Genomic DNA, 19,820 nt, shown 5'->3' with positions numbered 1-19,820 from the left:
TGGAGAAATGTAAAACGGCATTAAGAAATGTATGCCAATGCAGGACAGTAAGGTTCATACCTACTGGTGACAACTCCAGAACTGCCTGTCTGGTTGAATAGCAACTCAGCACACTCAAAAGCAGTAGTTTATAAAAAGCTATATGGTACATGTGCAGGAAGAAGGGGCGGAATTGGTTCCAAGTCACATATGTAGTTGTGATAGCCTTGGCAAACTGTTTACATTAGCCTGTGTATAGGCTGTATAGTAACAGAACAGCCAGTAACAATTTTACTGTAACCTTGCTTTTTTGTATGTAGATCTCCAATCCTAGTCACCTAGTAATTTTCATGAAAACTAAAACTTCGAATCTGCTTTTCACTGAAATCTAGGCTTTTTACAGTTTCAGTACAATCAATTAATTCAGACGAGAGTGGCAGGGAGAGTCCTGGCCACGAGGCTGGAAAGGTGTTCAGCTGGGCGTACAGCAGGTAACTGTATGATAACACGTAAGTTCAGAGCTATGTAATGTGTTGGAAGAGGATTGATGATGTGAGGTGTCTTATTTTGCAGCCCAGACCATGCTTTCTTTGCTGCTTTTATCGCAAATTCCTTCGTAATTAGCCATTCCCTGTAATCTCTCATTGTTGCCAGCATTCATTTTTCCGTAACGTACACATTGTTTTCACATAATACATTGTTTTTAATCTCCTGTGTTATTTCTTTGTAACCTATCTAGGATTCTTTGCTCTGCCTCCGTGACTGCAGTTTGCAACACTTTTACTATCTTCACACGCTCTCACACTTTTCTACTCAGAGATCTTTATGAAGGTATCTGAACACTAAATAAAACATTACAAGATATGTTCTCTAGGGAGAAATGTTGGATGCCTGTAAATGGAGTAGATCTTAATGCAAACAAAAATCTAGATACATACCTGAAGCACAGCTGAGACTAGAGCCTCCTACTGTGTGTATTGCGATAAGAGATTTAACACGTACAGAAGAGTCGACAGTCTAAGCCTGTTTCAAGAATTTAAATTATTTCAGAGCTGTTAGTACTAAAGATGTAGCCATGTGATACAAAGCACTGCTCCGATATAAATTCATTTTGATGTTTCAAGTTTATAAAAAAAAGACACACACTCCCCCAGTCTGTAAACCAGCAAGCTTTATTTCAACTCAGCTATGGTCTGCTTATATCATTCCAGTTTTAGGTTGGATTAGGTATCTTTTCTCTTGCATAAAGCTGATGTAAACTCTCTATTGTGTGCTTTTGCTAACTTGACAGAAATGTGATTGTGTCCATGCCTGATCTAGCTCAGTCATGCCTTATTAAGTGATTTGGTAGCTTAGAGCCAGCATTAATTGTTGTGGAACCTTTGCCATGTTAGGCAAGACAGAAATAAGAATTTGTCATCTTCACCATTTCATATATGGGGAGCTACAGCAAAAGGAACAAAATCATGTTTCAGTTCAGAGCAGAACTGACCTCCTCTCTCTGAGCTTCCTACGCTGCTACTGGCTATTGCATATCCCTTCTCAAGTTTAGTACACTGCGTGCTATGATACTGTCTTTTTGAGAAGCCCTTCTGAGTTTTGAGTCCCTCTGGCAGTGTTCGTGTTCCAGACAACTTGAGTTACTGCAGTGAGGAATTCAGGAGCTATGGGATATGGTACTGTAATGAAATCTAAGCGTGTTGCCCCTGCTGCACTTCTTTGCTTGTTTTACAGTCTTATTGTAGCAACCCAGTCCATTTTGTCTGGAATACTTTGCCCTTTATAAACCAACACTGTCTCTGAAATCCATCATTTATCATCTTCCTGTTGATTAGTGATTAGTTCTCTTCCTATTAATTATATTCTTGCTTGGAGGAGGGGTCTGGCTCAGGCCAGTAATTATATGGATTATTCCTCTTTCTTTTTATGCCTGCTTGTAAAATACAGATTATGGTAACGTTAAACTTTATAGTTAGCTGGACGTTTTGCACTTTATGTAAACTTGATCCCAGTGTTCAAAGGGACTGTCAATCCCTGATTCTCCTTTAAGGTACAGTTAGTACCAGGTATAGAACACAATTGGGTGTCTACCCAGCAAACCCACTGTCGTGTGTGCAACATCATTACAGCAAAATTAGAAAGGCTGATTATTAGAAGAATTGTGTGGAGGTCCTGCAGGTCCAACCAGTAATCTTAGCTCTGTTTTGTCAGATTCTGGATGGAGTGGGCCAAATGCCAGGTAGATCTTCCTGAGTTCCCAGACTGGGAATTAGCCACTGGTCTTAAGGAGTCAGTCTGGGGGAAGGGCTTTAGAGGAAAGTGCTTTAGAGGACAGCAGGAAAGACCTGAAAGCTAATTCAGGTGGAGTAGCAGGTGAGAAGCCTCTATCTCCTGCTCACATTACCATCTCAGAAGGATCAGTTGCAGTTGTCCCCAGCTCCCCTCCTTAGGTGACACAGTCAGACTCTTAGCAGAATTCACTTGACTCCTTTCCACCAGGACAGAAAAACTTGGGCAGCCATCAGGACCAGGTTGGGGTGACAGATCCATCCCAGACAAGGCAGCCTGGACTGCCCAGGGTGAGCTGGCCAGTCTGCAAGATGCAGGCAACCCTGTGCAAGTGTGTTGTGTTTTGGCAAAGTTACAGGCAACTGAAAGGAGTCTTACAATGGATAATGCTGGGCAGCCATAAGAGGAAGCAATGTTCCCAGCCTGGCAATAATGCGAAATGCTGCATTTAAGCAAGAGTTGAACATGGGAAAGTTAGGCAATGTCAGTTTTTAACCCCACTTCTCTTGCTCAGTGGATTACCATGATATGGCTGCTTAGGCTTGCTGGTCTGATCCAGAGCAATATTGTTGCCTGCTCCTTTTGTGGCAGTGCTGTGGACACAGTTTCGGGAAGGGTGGCTGTGGCTGAGCAGTGGCTTCTGTAATAGCTCCTTGACCATGCGTAGTTGATAGGCGGTGAGCGACAGCTCGTTTGTTGTGCACTGTCAGCTGCTGTACAGTGAGGCATTCTGTTCAATGTGCATCAAAATAGGAGAAGTCTGAAGCATTCTCAGCTAATGTACTGCTTACTGTTGCTGTAATTAGTGTATCAAAAAAGATCAAACAAGATGACTCCAGAAAGTGTTCGCGCACTGTTTGGCTGCAGCAGCCTGTTCAGAGCTCCTAAAAATAGCCACTAATGGATCAAAGCCATGAGTGCTGTGACTGAAAATGCAGACATCCTAGTGCTGTACTCTGAAACCACACTGTACACATAAACTGCAGGAATGGGGAAGAAACAGCAAAGCAAAAAAATCTAGATGAAGAGGAGATGTCTTGTTTCCCTTCTCCACCTCAACACCAGCAAGATGTTGGTATCCTGGGGAAGATCGTCAAATTCTACTAGGCGGTTTCAGAGTCTGAAATGCAAGAATAAGCTTCTATTAATGTTATTCTTTTTGCCCACTTTTATTGAGGGTCTAGCTTCTCCAGTGAGAGTGCATTAGTCATCATCACTGTAATGTTGGTATTGAATATGAGAAGCTTTTCCTACGTTCATTGTGCATGTTGGGGATTGTTTTGGCTCTACTTTCACTCGCCTCCTGTCCTGTGCATACAACTCCTAAATGAGAAAATGGAAAATCTAGAAGTATTTTATAAAAACATAAAGCAAAAACTGGCATTTAGGAGTGCACACTGTAAAAGAAACAGTTACCTGAATTCCTGATGCTGCCCTGCCCACTTTTTTCAGAGGTATGGTGCTCAACAGACAAAAGTCTGTGTAGCACTGTTGACTTGAGTAGAGCAATGCTACCAGGAAAGCTGAGCTTGTACGGCGCTGCCTCTTTCATCTGCAAATTTACAATCAGTCCTGGGTTTTGTGCCCCAAGCCTCACCCGAGTCCCATAGCAGCATGTCTGTTCTGTGATACAACAGGATGTGGCTGGAGATTTATTGACAGCTTCGCATCCATTTAAAAACTAGAGGAAATACCTTCAGTTATGCAATTAGAGATGCTTTCTTTCTGACAATGACTTCAGTAACCCATTTCCTAGGGTCATCTGTCCATTTTTACTCAACAGAGATATGCTGTCCTGTAAAATAGATTTAGGACTTTGATCATGTTCTGGATCTCCCCTACTCTATTGCAACAATCCCCAAAAGGGACATACCAAAATTAAGAGCAACAGGAATAGTTTCAGGTGCATGGATGGCTTCCATGCAGGAAGAAACTGCTGAGATCATGAGAACAGATGATTGAGAGGTGGGTACAATAGAACTGGATATAACTCTGAACAGTATGAGCAAAACAAAAAGGGAATAATTAATTTTTCAGGACTTCTCATAACACAGCAGCTAGGATCACTTAAATGATCAGAATTCCTGTTTTTAAAATGAACAAAAGGAATTTTTTTCTTGACAGTTCACAATTAAATTGCAGCTCATTACGATAGTTTGTAATGGGAACTAAAACCTAAATGACTTCAGAATGTGATTAGACACTCATGGGATAACAAGTCTGTTGGTAGCTGTTACATACAGCTGTAACATATGGATGCATGTATACTATATACAACAGCAAAAAAACCCCAGTCTCTACTTGTACTTTTTCTGTGCCTTCTCCCTATACATCCAACTCTGATATGACTGAATATGGCTATTCTTCTGTTTTATAGTTTTGTTTCTTTGTTTTAACTAAAGTCTCAAGTTTATGTAATGTTCTGAAACTTTTTAGCATGCAGCATTGCAGGGTATACGATATACCCTGAACTAAACAATTTGTTTACCACTGATAGTGGGGCTTGGACTTGTGAATCAAGGTGATCTAGGCTGGGTCCAGTTTTCCAGTAGGTTAGATAAACCCATGGGATCCAACCCTTTTGAGCAAGTGCTATATAGCCTAAAATGTGTGAGGCTTTTGAGTACCCCCTCCTCTGGTCCTTCCTCCATCCTGAGACTGCATCCCCCTCTCTCCCTGCCCTGTGGCTGCATTATGTGTTTGACATAAGCCATTGATGCCTTGTTATCAAATCTAATCAATAACGATTTCTCTGTCTAAATAATTAATTCTTAGTCTTTAAAGGAGTACTGTAGTAGAAAAACTTAATTTTGGGCAGCTGTAGGGAGCAGGTGTCCCCACTCTAAAATGGAGATCTGTCATGGTGGCAGGGGGGCTAAGTGTGTTACCAGGATGTTTTTGTGCAACTGATTAGCAACAAATCATCTTAATCTGTTAGATGAGGATATTTGCATCACCATTACTGGGTTTCAGAGTTAACATCTCAATTCCTGGCTCTTCAAATTGTTTTGAGTGTGTATCACTGTATTGGCTTCAGGTATGTTGGGATGGTTTTCAGCCATGCAAAAGGGGAGAGAGACCTGGAGGAGTCAGAGTGCAGTTTAAAGCAAAAGGGTGGTGAATTTGTATAGTACATCAAGCCTCACATCTGCCATATTCAATATGAAAGGTGAAGAGACTATGTTTCAATCCCTAAATGAGTGAAGCAAAGTAGTGCAAACTTCGAGTAGTCACACCTATGGACTATGGACCTGTGTACAGTAGAGAAGTGATGAAGATGCTGACAGTCCTTATCAATGAGGCTAGTGGTGTGAAAGGTTTAGGGGGTGGGTGTTGATGGATCAAAGCAGTTCAGGCCACAGAGTGTGCAAATGTCTCCTGTTCTCCACCTTGTACCCTACTGGGAAAGGAGCTGTCTGAAGCCCTGTAACACTGTCAGTTGCGAGGGCCTTTTCTGAACAAAGGAGAACTCTTAGGGCTTAATCTAGATACCACTAAAAAAAAGTAAAAGGTTTGTTGTTGTTGTTTGGGGGTTTTTTATTTTTATTTTATTACTTGCCTACTTTTTTTTTTTTTACCTAGGAAAGTAATGATCTCAGGGGGAGGAAATCTGGGAAAAGATAGTGATTTAGGCTTCCTGGGGAAAATCAGACAGAGAAGTTCAAATTCCTTTTTATCAAAGCAATAACAAAAAATTCATTTTGGGTCATCCCAAGACAGTTTGCTGACTTCCAAACCAAATGTTTTTAGTTTATTTTTACACTTATTGCTTTTGCCTAAGCTTTTCTTTTGCTGTAGATCAGCTTTTAGATGAGAAACATATTTATCAGAAAAATTTTGAAATACTTTATGCAAAATGTAATATTTTGAGAGGCTCTAATTTAGGGCAAGCCCATTTGCACTAAATTAAAAAACTGTTCCAATCTCCTTGAAATATGGCTTCCATTTCTTCTGGCTCTTTTCTGCTGTGGAGATGCTTCTGTGGGTAACAGGATAGTTAAATTACTCCAGTTGCACCAGTCTGAAGCCGAATGTATGTTACACACTCTTTACTGGTCAAGGGTGAAACAGATGTGGTCTCTGGTCAACATAGCTGCCTTAGGAGACACTCTGCCAATGCAGTTAGGTGTCAGTTACCTGTTTTCACATGAGGTTTTTGTTCAGTGTGAGCTGCAGGATGTGTTACGGTAGCAAATCTGCGGCTTTGTTAGTCTAAGCTGAAGGTATACTGGAATGATGTTTCAGTCTGTGTACTGATATCCCTCTGGCATCACTGGAAAAGCTCCTAGTATAAATCTAGTTCTGGAACTCAGCTAACAGGCCTAAACCTCTCAGCTGTGATTGTGCACAGGAAAGAAACAGGGCCAGATCCTCAGCTGAGGATAAATTAGGCTTTGCTGACAACATTAGAGCTGATTGACTTCTACCTGCTAAGAATCTGGCCCAGTATCATGACTGTATTTATTTTGCCTGTTGCACCTTGAAATACAGGCAGCTTTTGTTTGATTGAATAGGCCTGTGTTCTAGTTGGGACAATTACTGTTGTAATTGTCAGTTCTGAAGAGAAGGTGTTTATGGGCTGTCAGCTCTGGTAGAGAGAAAGGGAAAACAGAAAGTTAGCTGACAAGTTGCTGCTCTGAGGAGGCGTCATCCAAACAGAAGGGATCCTGGCCTGAGTGCAGGACTAAAGGGGTGCAGGTCACAGCCAAGCAGCACTGAAACCCTTAAGACAACACACCCTTGGTTTAGGAGTCTTATGGGAACCTGCACTGTTTCTGTTTCCTCACACTTTTACATGAAAGAGACGTTCTGTCTCAGTCTCTGCCCAGTGGAGGGATGTGAAAATAGAGATACTGAAATGTAGTACCTTGGTACTTCAGCCTGATTGTAGCCTAGAATTCAGATTCCATTCAAAGCCAGTGAATTGCCAAGGCACATGTAATGTGCTTGAATGAGCTTAACAAAATGATCAGGACTGTTTACCAGTCTGGCTTGCTTAGAGTAGTGCTCCCAACACCCAGAGAAACAGGAAGAAACTGTAATTAAAGGCAGCTTTGAAATTCAGTATGTGACTGATTTGCATTTTACCATTTTATTCCTCTTTCCCCTTGCCCCTGTAAAAGCCTGGGGAGGTTTGCATGGTGAATCTGGCAACGCTGTGTTGCATTATGTATGGTTGAGGGACTGTGGAGTGGCAATTGTGTAATGAGGATGAAAATCAGAGCTTACTCTGGGGAGGGAAAAAGAACTTTTCCCTTAACTGGTGCCGAGAGGCTTTCATCCTCTTGATTGCACACGTGGGACAAGGTTGTGGCTCTCTGTTACTAGCAGTGCTAGAGGATGCAGTGAGAGTCTGCACAGTGCTGGAGGGGATTGTCAGGGTATTGTACCCAGTGGCTCTGGAGCTTCAGGATAAGGATATCCCACAGAAGCTGTGCTTAAGCTTAAGCTGCACGTGCAGTCTTTCTGTTCAGCTCCCATCTCTCTGTCCTTGTCTTCATTTTCATAATCCTGTTTGGGGTGGAGAGTACAAATGCCTGTGCTAAACTTCTTTGTTAGCAGGGCTAGGAGCAAAAATCACACTTATTTCCTGTGCTGAGGATATAAGCAAAGGCTCCTTCCTGGTTTACAGTGATTTATTCTGTCCAGTTTTACCTACTGTGTCACTAAAAGCCATGCTTTGCACTCAGTTCCAGCAGTAAAAACGTGTTACTGAATCAGTTTGCTGTATCAGTGTCTTTTAACTAAGCACTGTATACTCACCACTTTGTCCTGTTCTGCTTTGTTAGTGCTATAGATGTATTTCTGTCCTCATTTTGGTTTAGGTACGTACATAATTTCATTTACTTCATTTTTAAGTGAATTAAGAAGAATGTAACAAGGCTGTGGGGTTTCCAGTTCAGAAATATGTAGGCCTGAATTCATACGCTGTGTATCATTATGTATGTGTTTTCCCTTAAAAGCCCTAATTCTGAATATTATGATTATGTAAAACTTGCAGCTTTTATTAATAAAAATCAAGTCTCTTACTGATTGTGGATTTAAAATAAAGCTACCAAATAGGATCTGTAAAGGCTCAGAAACCAGAAGATAAATAATAATAAAAAAATCCCATCAGTTAGAAGCCAGTCTTCTGATTTTGGTGGGCTGACCTGAAATTTGTGAATGCCTGGAGTGGCAATGATTCAGAAGCCAGACTGTGTGCAGGCTGGTTGACAAACAAAAGTCACTGTGACTTTGGAAACATGTCATTTAAAAATCAATTAAGATAAAAATGCCTTCTGGAAGCTATCAGTGGACTTCAAGCTACATTATAATCTTCAGTACCAAGTGGTTTTTCAATACATCACCTTCTTCAGCTTAGGGAGTTTAGGAAGTCCTGGTAAGCAGAATAAAGAAATACAGAGATGTACTAGGGAAATAGCATCTCTTCCCCTCCCACCCCCAGCCCTGTTAAACTAGAAATAACAAAGTAGGGCAAATTCTGTAGACTTTATGCAGGGAAAGCCCCATCAACTTCAATAGGAGACCTGGCTCAGGGAGAAGTACAGGAGCCAGGCTGAAGTTTGCATTCTGGTTTTTAGGAAGTTAATATCACATGTTCACAGGCTAATGCCACCAAGCTTTGCAAAGGTGGTCAGTGGAGCAGTGAAATGCCTCTCACTCAGTAGACTTTCGGCATTTAATTCCTGCAAACTCCAGTCTTTGTGTTTTGAAAATCTTTTCTTCATTGGAACATGTTTGCTTGAACATGACGTTAGGAATACAGCCAGCAGTGCTTGAATATACCCATAGCGTAGGCATAAATTAAACCCCATTCTTGCTATGGGACAGATAAGCATGAAGGTCTTAGTGTTCTGCAGATGAATCATGCTTAGCTCATCAGTGAGTGCCTTGATTTAATGAAGCCATAGTATGTTAATATTAACACTGAAAAAAGGCTGTAAAGTTACAGGCAGCCATGCTAACTAGCTACAAGCATTTAAAAGCCTGGGCATGAGCTCCTACTTAGCTATTCTGGCCATAATTAATGATGACAAGTATGTTGGAAAAATAATTATTTTGCTTGCTTTTAAAGACAATTGCTTGCTCGAGGCAAGTGAGGGGGTGGGATTTATGTGGCTATAATAAGCATATGTAGATGGCATCTTCCCAGAAGAATATTGTAGCCACAGGATCTTTTTAATTGACCTGAGATTCCTTTGTTCTGCAGATACAATTTATGTATGTGGTCACAGACTAAAATTGACCCTACTTGTTTTAGGGCAGGCTCAGTTCTAAACTGCTGAAAGGAAAAAAGGCTGCTTTTATCAGCCCAATCAGCAACAGATAGAAATCTCTCCTGGTCAGTTTGCAGGGGGGGGAGAAATATTTTTAAATGGGTACCCTGCGTGCATGCTCTTTCCATCCGATAAAATAGAAGTCGGGGGTATGGCAGCAGGCTGGGGTGAGTATTACTGTGGTCATCTGGTATCCCTCCTGTGTCACGACTCATATAGCACAGCAGCTTTTGCCCTGCCATCCTCTGACGTCCACCTGCCTGCTCATTTACCACGCTGGGCTACAGATCCTTGGTCCCTTTCCAGGCTGGGTATGGTGACAGAGTCAGGGAGGGAGTGCCTGCTCCTCCATCGCCTGCCTCTCTAGAGCATCGTGTTACGGGGTGATGGAGGGCACCTGCTCCACCTCTGCTCCTCTTCCTTCCCCACCAGTCATTGGCATCCCCTGCATTCAAGGGCTATGAGAGCCATGTAGTCTTATCACATAGGCTGTGATCAGATGCTGTAACAATAAGGTAGAGTTTCACTGCCTTTCTCTCCGAGTTTCATGCTAACTTTGTCCAGGTGGGAAATAACAGCAGAAAGTCCCATATGGCTGTAATTCAGTGGAAAATTCCAACATGTGGCCACAACTAATGGCCTTTAATAGAAAGCAGCAGTTTTCTTGTCTGTTGTCAGTCACTCTACTGTTCCTTTAAGGTGGTGAAATCCTCTTGGGCCACAGGAGAGAGAAGGGGAACCAAAAAAACTATATGCTGATCACTTACATTCAGAAAAATCTCCCTCTTAATCCCTTTTTTAATATTGTGGTGATTGTACAGAACTCGCGATCCCTTTCTCCAATTCCCATCTGTAAGATGGGGAAGATGATGCTGACTTTCTTAGTAAATAATTTTGAAACCTGATACTGAAACTTGTTACAGAAAATGCAGTATTAAGAGTCATAGGTGCTTTTCTCTGCACTAGCCAGCCTGCTGCTAACAGCAAAGATTGTGCTTTGTGCACTTTGCAGTCAGTCTCTGGATGTGAATTGGGATCTGAAGTTGGAGGAAGGAGGAGGATCAAAAGAGGAGGGAGCCAATAACTATATATTAATGCAGTTTTGGAGTGATGACAAATAACAGAAAAATATTTAGATTTCTTGCAGTCCTGGTTGTATCTAATCCTTTCTAAAAGCATTACTAAAGGAAGCAGACTGAAAGCTGGGTGAATGATAACGTTTAAGGGTTTGGATCCAATTCTGTCTATTCTTGGTGTCTGCAGATTTTTGTCAGAATAGAAATTTTCACCTGATCTTTGTCTGTTTGGAGAGCTGCTTAAGGAAAGCTATGCCTGAGCAACAGAAACATACTAGAGGATAAAGAATAAACAGTTCCCCCGTCATGAAGATACAAGGTCTTTGGGTTCCTCAAAGTAGGTTGTAGCAGTAGGAGGTGGGAAGTGGAAGAGAAGGAGCCTGTGTTTCCTTGCCCTGGATGAGACGCACAAATGTTTGTGTAAGTTCAAAATTCTCCCTGGAAATTGCAAGTCTAACAGAAGGGCAACCTCTGGTTTTAGCTCCAAGGGCAGAGTGAGTTGGAAATGAGGCAGAATGGTAGGGGTACTGGAGTTAAAAGCAATAGTGTTTTGTGCAAGATCATTAAAGGGCCAGATTCTTAGGCAGCTGGGAGGGATTACTGCATTAGTCTAAATTTGACCCTGTGTTAAACTGGCAGAAAAGGGAATTCCCTTGTGGTGCTGTGGTTTTACTGGGTATTTCTTTTTTGTTTTTCTTAATTTACTGTGAGCAAAAAGGCAGACTTACTTTTGCAGAAACTCCGGCCTGGTGTGTCACTGTGTGTGGGGTATGTCTGTTGGCAAAGAGGAAGCTGAAAGATAAAGGGGATGTTCCAAGGGCTGTTTGGGCATGAAATCTTTTCCCATGTACCACACAGTGACAGCAGGAGGAAGTGTCATGAGGTTCAGGGATGAACTCAGAGAGTTCGTCCTGACTGCCGAGTTTCTCCTTCAAAATAACCAGATTATAGTGTAAGTCTTTGTTTGGGGTCTTCTGGAAGGAATTAGCAGTGATGCAAGGGCCACTCTGCCCACCCCCGACCCCCCACCCCCCCAACACTTCCAGATATCTGTGGAAAGATTTGTGAGGCCATAAATTGTGTTAGATCTGGGAGAAAGTCTGAGTTGTCTTTGACAACATGAGATTAGGATCAGGCATTGTTTCCAAATTAAATATGGTGTAGATAGGTTTTGCTAGACCAGTTCCTTCCATACTTACACACAGTGGTGTCCCCCAGTCTTTGGGGGAGAAATGTGTGTCAGTCTGATCATGGATGGAACAGATGTAGTAGGTACACGAACATTAATGCGTGCAAGATTTTTCCATCTTCTGAAGCAGATGGTATTGGGCCATCTCCAAGGGCAGGACAGTAACTAGCTTGGCACCCACATTCCAAGATCATATGTGAATTCCCCAAGCCCAACCCACAGCCTGCAGTGGTTCACAGGTTGTAATTGCCTGTGTCACTGACTCACAGGGACTCTTTTCTCACCTCTTTCCTTTCTACTGTTCTTCTCTGTTTCATACATGCTTAAGTACCCTTTTACTCAAATAGGTTAACATAATTAAGTTAACCTGAGCTTAGCTTGAAGTTTGCTATGGAAGAATTGTTTGTGTGTCTGAAAGCTTGTCAGCTGATTTCCAAACTGTCTAATCAAAGAGCAGAGACTTGGTTTTCTTGGTATGGTGGTATAGATACATTGTACCTATTGAGCATTGCAGGATTTATGAATATTAAACTATGTTGAAGTTTTTCATATTGCATGCTGAATGGATTTTCCTTGAGCATGAAACTTGGCTTTCCTAAAAAAAACAAAAAATAAATTTGTGCAGCAAATGGTTCAAGAAAAGGCCCTGCTATTAGCTCTTTACCTTGCACAGTTTATACAGTCTTCATTATAGAACTGCATATTCTTTTACTTCATAAGAATAATACTAGTTTCATTCAGATCACTTACTTTGCTAGTATAGAAAGCTGACTTCAAATCTAGCCAGTCAATAGGTTATTTGTTATAGGTTATAAATGTTCTCCCTTTCAGGTAACTGCTTACTTGCATCTTAGTGCAGTGATGACAGTATCTCAAAGGCTGGAAGCAGTAAAAGTCAAAAGCTGAAGCACGCTTGGAAGTATAGATCTTTTGCTGTTACATGTTTTCCATGACAAGTCCATGAGCTTTTAAGAGTCCCATCTTCTAGTCATTACACATAGGAAGACCTGAGGCATAGAGAAACTGATGTGCCGAAGATTGCGTAGTCACATTTCTGGCATTGTCCTTTATATTCCAAGGAGTGAGAGCAGAGGTGTTGCCTGCCCAAGCGATATGCTGCAGTTGAGTGAATTAGAAGTAGATGACTAGGAGGCGGCAGGCATGCATAAATATCATTGCCATTAAATGTACTGGCCCAACCTTATCGAATTAGAAAGGATATGAAGTCAGTACCAAACTGCTTTAAGTTCTCCAGAGAGGCAGCAGAAGCAACAAGAATAAGACTGAATTGCTAGATCAGATCACCTTGGCTGAACAAAAGCAAGAGATTTTTGGGTTGCCTTTGGTCCTAAAAGCAGCATGACAGAGTGAGGGGAAAATAAACAGCCATAATCATGGAGGGCAAAGCAATGGTGTTAAGCGCTTGTTCTTCTCTTAGTACCTACTGCCCAAGAGCCTCAAAGATTTTTACAAATACAAGCATGGCCATATTGTGACCCTATTTGAAAGATAGGGAAACAGAGGCATAGAGTAGTGGGGTGACTGTCTGGAATCAAAAGCGCCTGATGATTTCTTTAACTGCTTAACAAGGCTTCATTTTTTCCAGAAGTGCCTAAGAAGAAAATGAGGGCATAGCCCAGTGACATGATACAAGAGGTTTATAGTGATACATTTTCCACTCTAGACAAGAACTGGTTAATAGAATAAGGTTTTTTATGTTATCCAAACCTGATGTGTTTTTTTTTCTTCCCTTTCAACATATTGCTGGTTGCTGTAGCAGCTGAGTAATGCAGAAGTTCTTCCTGAAAAAAAATGCTTCCTCCTTATACGATACTGTACATATTGTCATGGAAATTGTCCTCATTTCCCCCGAGCACACTTTAAATAACTCGAACAGCAGTGCTAATGAGCAGAAAGATATCCAATCCCCACCGTGCAACTTGACATACTTTATCCCACTCTGAATTCCCTTTGCTCATCATTGAGCATTTTAAAGATCTGGTATAATAATTTGCTTTCTTTGGTCCAGTCATTTTGCTCTTAGCACTTGGTAATAAAAGGTCAGCTTTGGCTGAAACCTTAGCGTTGCAGCCATGCCGTTTTTTACTGCCAAATATCTTAAGAAAAGCAAGTGTCTCCGAAAGGGTAAGTCATGATATTTTTGGTGTGTTTAGTGTTGTCTGTTTTGCTTTAAATCACAGTACAGGATTTATTTTGAATTAACAAGCAGTGGGAATGGATCTATTCATACTGCCGGTTGGTTAGCACAGGGGGTTTTATTATGCTGTGTGCATTTTTGGTTCAAGATACAGTGTATGTTGTTATCTTACATTTTACATTCAGTAAAGCCGACTAAGCGAGAGAATGTTTAACCCTTTAAACATGGAGCATATGTTTTGCACAGGGATGGAATCCCTAATGCAGAACAAAACAGCAACAGACTGTCTGTGTATATTTGTCTTTCCAGATAAGTTTAGGTAGGCAGCTGAGTAATGCTCTAATACTTTTGTTTCTGTTGTCCGAAAGGAGCATTTTTTAAAAAATCTACACTGAAATAATAAATAACACCAGTGAAGGAGAAGTGCGTTTCCTCTTTAGCATCTTTTTTATGTAGGGCTACCCGAGTGCATCATTCCACGTAGATTTTCAGCTCGCTATTGTGAGGTTTGCTTTGAGAATAGCTGTGTGGGCTTTTCTAGGAAATGTGGTTGTTATACCTACAGGTAGATATAAAACTCTTTGAGAGCAGTTTGCCTCTAGCATTGTAAAAATTGACAACGTAATAAACTCCTAATAGAGAAACACATTGCTTGTATTTTTCTTGTTCCATTGCATGTGTCTTTATTGTGACATTTGTTACCTAGCCAGCAGTCCAGATGTGGGTTTTGCATAAAGGCAAACAGCAGTGATTTCTTGTAGCTGGGACTTGCATCAGTTCTAGGGGATCTGAGGAATCTGACTTGCTTACATGGCTAAGCATATATATGTATATATTTTTTATATATTTATATATGCATTTATTTATTATATGCATTTCCCCAATTCTTTGTTTGAATATAAATTTTTTCTAAGGCATAGCTAGAAGGTGGAATTGTATAGGTTTTTGTCACAGGTTTAAAGTTGAAGAAAAGGTTTTGAAGAAATGCAAATTTGCTTTCTTTAATCTACCGTTGTGTTTCCTACTGGGTTCCTATTTTACAAGGGGATTGCACGACAAGAAGTAGTAGTTGAGATGTGAGAATTTAATTAAGCTGACCTGGCCACTGGTACCAACTTTTTAGTATTTTGTTGAACAGAATGTGTGCGCATGTACACAAATTTACACATCATTCAGGAATTCTTAAGGATAGAATCATGTTGGCAAAGTTTTTATTAGAAAGAAGGAAAAATATTATAATTGAATTCTTAATTTGCTTTTGCCAAGTTCTTTTTTAGAGTTTTGTTGTATGTGTGTACATATATATGCCACTTTACAAGGGGACATAGGACAATTTTTTGCTCTTTTTCCTCATCTGCTGGGGGCACTCAGCTGACCAGTGCTTCTTTCCCTTATAGCATGTGTCACTGTAGGAATGTCTCTCTAGACAGATGCTGAGGAAAGGTGCCTGCCTTACCTGTGTCTGCAGCAGGCATTGTAGGAAAGGGCTGATGGTACAGACAGGAGAGGTAAGGTTATTCTGGCAGGTGCACCTGAAGATGAACTTGCCCAGCCCTGATGCCTGCTACAAGAGCAGGGTGTGTGCATCCTGCGGAATGCCTGCCCATTTGCTGTGAGATGTTCCCTGCCTCTCTGTGATAAGAAGTTGTAATTTATTAGACGCGCAGCAGTCCCTTTAGGCTTGGAGCCCAGCTGTAGACATCCAGCATGAGTCAGTGTGACCCTGTAAAGGCTATAGTTTGAAATTGGGGAGCAGTTACTCACTGCTCAATCCTTTGCCTAGTCAGCTGATCCTTGTTGCTGCCTTGCTATGATTTGACTTTCCCGCCCATCTGGGGGCAGATGCTGTGCTGGCGCGGGAGAGGGCTAAGTCTCCAGAAGCAGCAGGCAGGGGTAGGAGCTGTGGATGTAGGTCTAGACTTGGTGGTGCTGCATCTGTTGGGAGCTGCCACAGTGTAGTGACTGTGATTTGCCTAGCCCTAGAACTCAGCCTTGTGAGAAAGTCTTGCGTGCATAGGAAGACAGTGAGGAGCAGTAGCTTGGTGCCCAGCCTATGCAAACAAGAGGGGGCTATGAAGTGACCATTTTGAAACCAGAATTAACATAGGCATAATCTAGGCCTTTAAGAGATGACTGAGGGAAGCTCAGCCAACAGAAACCAGTCGTATTCTTAGTGAGTCACTACCAAGGTGAAAATTTTCAGCTAACTGAACACCCCAAATAGCTTTTCCCTAAATGCATCTTAGTGCACCAAAGAGTGTAGAGGGTGTTGCCTCTCTGAGCCTGCTTCTGCCAAAATCTTTCTGATCTGTGAAATCTATCTAGCTGTCCAGAATACCTCCTGGTCCCAGCATGCTGGTAGGGTAGGGATCCTGCTTCCTTCTGATGCCCATTCTGCTCTGTGCTAACCTTTCTCCTCTTGCTTCCAGGACAGTCTGGGAAGGGAAGTGCCAAAACATGAAGGGAGAACTTGTGTGTCTGGGTAGGGAGTGCTGAGGTGGCTGGGTGTTTCCATAAGCTGTTTAACATCAGTCTGTCACTAATGCTGCTTTGAAGAGGCTGGACTCCTGCCAGTTTTTGAGCCACTTTCTATCCAGTTACTTGAGGCAATCCCTTCTAGTTCACTTCCAGAAAGCACTTCATTTGCAGAGGTGTTTACTGTGATCTGAGTAAGGAGATCCTTCCCAGTAAGCAAATGTAATTATCTGTGTACTGATGATCTCTTTCCCACAGGTTCAGATGGCCTAGGGACGGGAGCGGAGCAGTGGACAAATTCATGGCCAGAAATGTTGGTCACATGGGAAAGAAAAGTCCCAGATAACTCCTGATTCAGCCTTGAGAGGGAACTTGCCCAGATTAATACAGCAAGTGGCCAGCAGACCTGGGAACTGGGACCTGATTCTCCAAAGTCTTATAGCCTGAAACCCCAGGCAGTGCAGGGTTTTGCCTCTTAGCTCTTTGGACAGTGTTTGTACCAAGTTGTAGCTGAAGCCTGGTTCTCCCCAGGTGAGCTTTATTTTAACCATGCTCCATTTTATTTTCTCGGGAGTATTCCAGGCCAGGCTACAAAGTGTCTTGGATTAATTCTCTATTTGTTTCTGTGGGGGTTGAGAGAGTTTCCAGACACTCCTGAAATGAAACAGCCAAGCTGAAGTACAGTGTTCTCTCTTGCTGTACATCCTTTGCTTTGCACACTGTTGTGCCTATGGAGATTTCCCACGGGTCTCATTTGGTGATGTATCCTTAGCCTACTCTGACCCTCTGGTAAAACCTACAGCAGTGACAGATTCTGGAAAGCTACAAGGGCTCCTTTATTTCTCCTATTACCAGTTTTGAGCACCATCAAACTCCTATCAGTTACATCGCCATGCACACCTTAAATAAGGCATCAAAATAATGAACAACATTTATCAACCTCTGCAGCCTGTTGTTAAAACCCACTGCTCTCTCATGCCCTCCTACAATAAAATTTCTGTTTTCTTTTGGCCATTCACTGAGCACTGGCTCAATGCTACTCAAAACTGGGCTATAAAATGTCACAGTCAGAATTGTCTCTGATCTGGCAAGTCACCATTGATTTTTCACCTGCTCCTTGATTTCTAGTGGCGGGGGGAAGAAAGTTTCAGCTCCAGCAAAGCCTTTTCCTCTTTAATTCAAAAAAATTAATAATGAATGTTTTATTGCCTTACTTTGCAGCTGTAGATTTACAGAACTTCAAAGCTGGATGATTAAGGCGCAGTTTTAGTTTGTAGCCAGGAAAGCCAAACAATCTTAGCTTCAAAGGAGGGGGTTGTTCTTTAATGTTGTGGGCTTGCTCTTTGTGTTCAGCAAACGGAGCTGCTGGGGAAAATGCCATGTGCAGCAGACAAGTGATGTGGCTGCCGCTCCTGGGAGGGAGTCTGTTAGCTGCTGCCTGAGAAGAGCAGCCCACACTCAGCAACCTCAGGATATCTGACGGCTGCCGATTAGGTCATTTTGCACAACAGCAACCTATGAGACTTTCAGTGTCTGCTTTAAGTATGCTCAGAGCTTCTGTCTCTGTGGAGCCCCAGGGGTGGCCATGCTAAAGGCAGGATTTGGGCCTGAGCTCTGTTGCCTCTCCTGCTCGTTCTGTCTGTGCCTGATTGTTTTCCTCCTCTGATGTACTTGCAGGGTGGGTGGTTTTATATGTGTTAGGGAAGCTGAGAGAGGCTATCTCAGTGAAAGGAAGCGTTCCGTCCATACAACACTGTGTGTTTGAGGGGAATAGGGGCCAGGACTGGAGATGAGGATGCTCTGCATCTATGACAGTCATGTTGAAAAGGGGCAATCGTGATTTTGCTCATATGTTAATACTTTGTCCAGTCAACCATACCTTACCAGTTCAAACTAGCAGGGCTAGCAGGAAGGGAAGAGGAGCTGGATAGCTCCATCATTTGACAGACCTAGGAATTGTGGTGGTGTGTGGCTGTACTTCCAACTCTCAAGCCCAGGCAGTGTGACCTGACCGTTTCTGTTTTATTAAACTTCTTATCCACATATCTGGTGGATGCTACAGTACAGAAAATAGACCCAAAGCCTCATGATGAGGCAGAAAAGGGGGCTGGACAACTGTGTTACCTCTTGAACCAGTCAGAGTATTTTCTAAGACCAGTTCCTCAACTAGAAATCAGTCTTAAATCCTACAGATAAATTCATTCCATAGCTTTGGGGTGCAGCAAGGTGCAAACATATCATGGTAGAGGTGTCTGGGATCAAAGCAAGGCGTTTGGGTAGAGGATGAGCCCACAGGCAGTCTGGATCCTGGCTGCACACTCTGCTACTTTGAGCAGTTGGAAACTCCAGGAAACAGCGTGCTGGACTCCATGGGCCTGGATATATGAAAGGGGCTGGCAGGTCACCACAGACTTGTGTCTGTCATTCAGCAAATTACTTCCAGAACCCTGGGGCTCTGGTGCAAATCTCCCTCATCAGTATTAAAATCTGAGTGGAATGGAGGCTTTATCCAACCAGTACCTAGGCTTTTGTGGGATCCAGGCTGCTCTCTGCACAAGCCTCTGGGATTCAGCAGCCAGAGAGGCCAGCGCTGCCAAGAAGTGTAGTGCTCGAGAGGCAGAGTTGGCCAACACACTGCTATGCTCTCAATGAGCCATGCGTATGCTGCTGGGAGAGTGGTGACTTCAGCTCACCAGTTAAAGCTCTCCAAATAGAGGGGGTGCCAGGCAACCGCTGGGGCTGCCGAGCGAAGGAACAGCTTTTTGGAGACACAATACACTCCTAATTTCTAACAGGGCTTTCCCATTTTGATAGCACTGCTTTGGTGAGAAAGTGGCCCGCTTTCCATCCTCTGCTGGGGGAAAAAATCTTTCTCTCTCATTCTTAGCTTTCTGCTTTCTAGGGCTGGCACTGCCTTTCGACCAACCTTCCAAACAGTATTCCTTGCTTTATGAGAATCAATGTTTGATTAATCCAGGGTGCCTGGATGTGGTAGTGCTGTTTTTCATTCCTGGCTCTGCTAGTTGCTAGCCAATATCATACTGGAAATCATTCAGTGTCTCTGTATCTCAGTTCTCCACTGGTATGTAGGAATTTCTTACTGTGGAATTTGAAGGCTTTTTTTTGTTTTTTAAATACAGAGAAGTCATTTCCCCACTGATGCACAGTATAACCTTGGAAAGTAATTTTAACCTCTCTGTGCCTGTTCCCCTAAAACACTAATGTTTAGTTCTATGTGACAAGCATATTCCAGCAATGGAACATCTTTTTTGATTTCTTTTAATTTATTTTTTAACAGCTAAAGCATACACCAAAATCACTTCTACTTGCATATACTTGTCATAAGATTGTTTTGGAGTTACTGTGGTGTGACT

General features: G+C 42.3%; 1 protein-coding gene across 1 annotated transcript in view; it reads left to right on the top strand.

Annotated features, from left to right (window-relative positions):
* Positions 1–19,820, top strand: part of ARHGAP22 (Rho GTPase activating protein 22) — a 135,651-nt gene that overhangs the window by 62,915 nt on the left and 52,916 nt on the right. Inside the window, exon 5 of the mRNA XM_059821163.1 lies at positions 9,583–9,613. Coding sequence (XP_059677146.1) covers positions 9,583–9,613 — 31 coding nt within the window. The remainder of the gene's footprint in view (positions 1–9,582; positions 9,614–19,820) is intronic.

Source organism: Gavia stellata, chromosome 9, assembly GCF_030936135.1.
Source record: "Gavia stellata isolate bGavSte3 chromosome 9, bGavSte3.hap2, whole genome shotgun sequence".
In the NCBI taxonomy this organism is placed as follows: domain Eukaryota; kingdom Metazoa; phylum Chordata; class Aves; order Gaviiformes; family Gaviidae; genus Gavia; species Gavia stellata.
The sequence above is the reverse complement of the archived record's forward strand: the minus strand, read 5'-3'. Positions and strand labels throughout refer to the sequence as shown.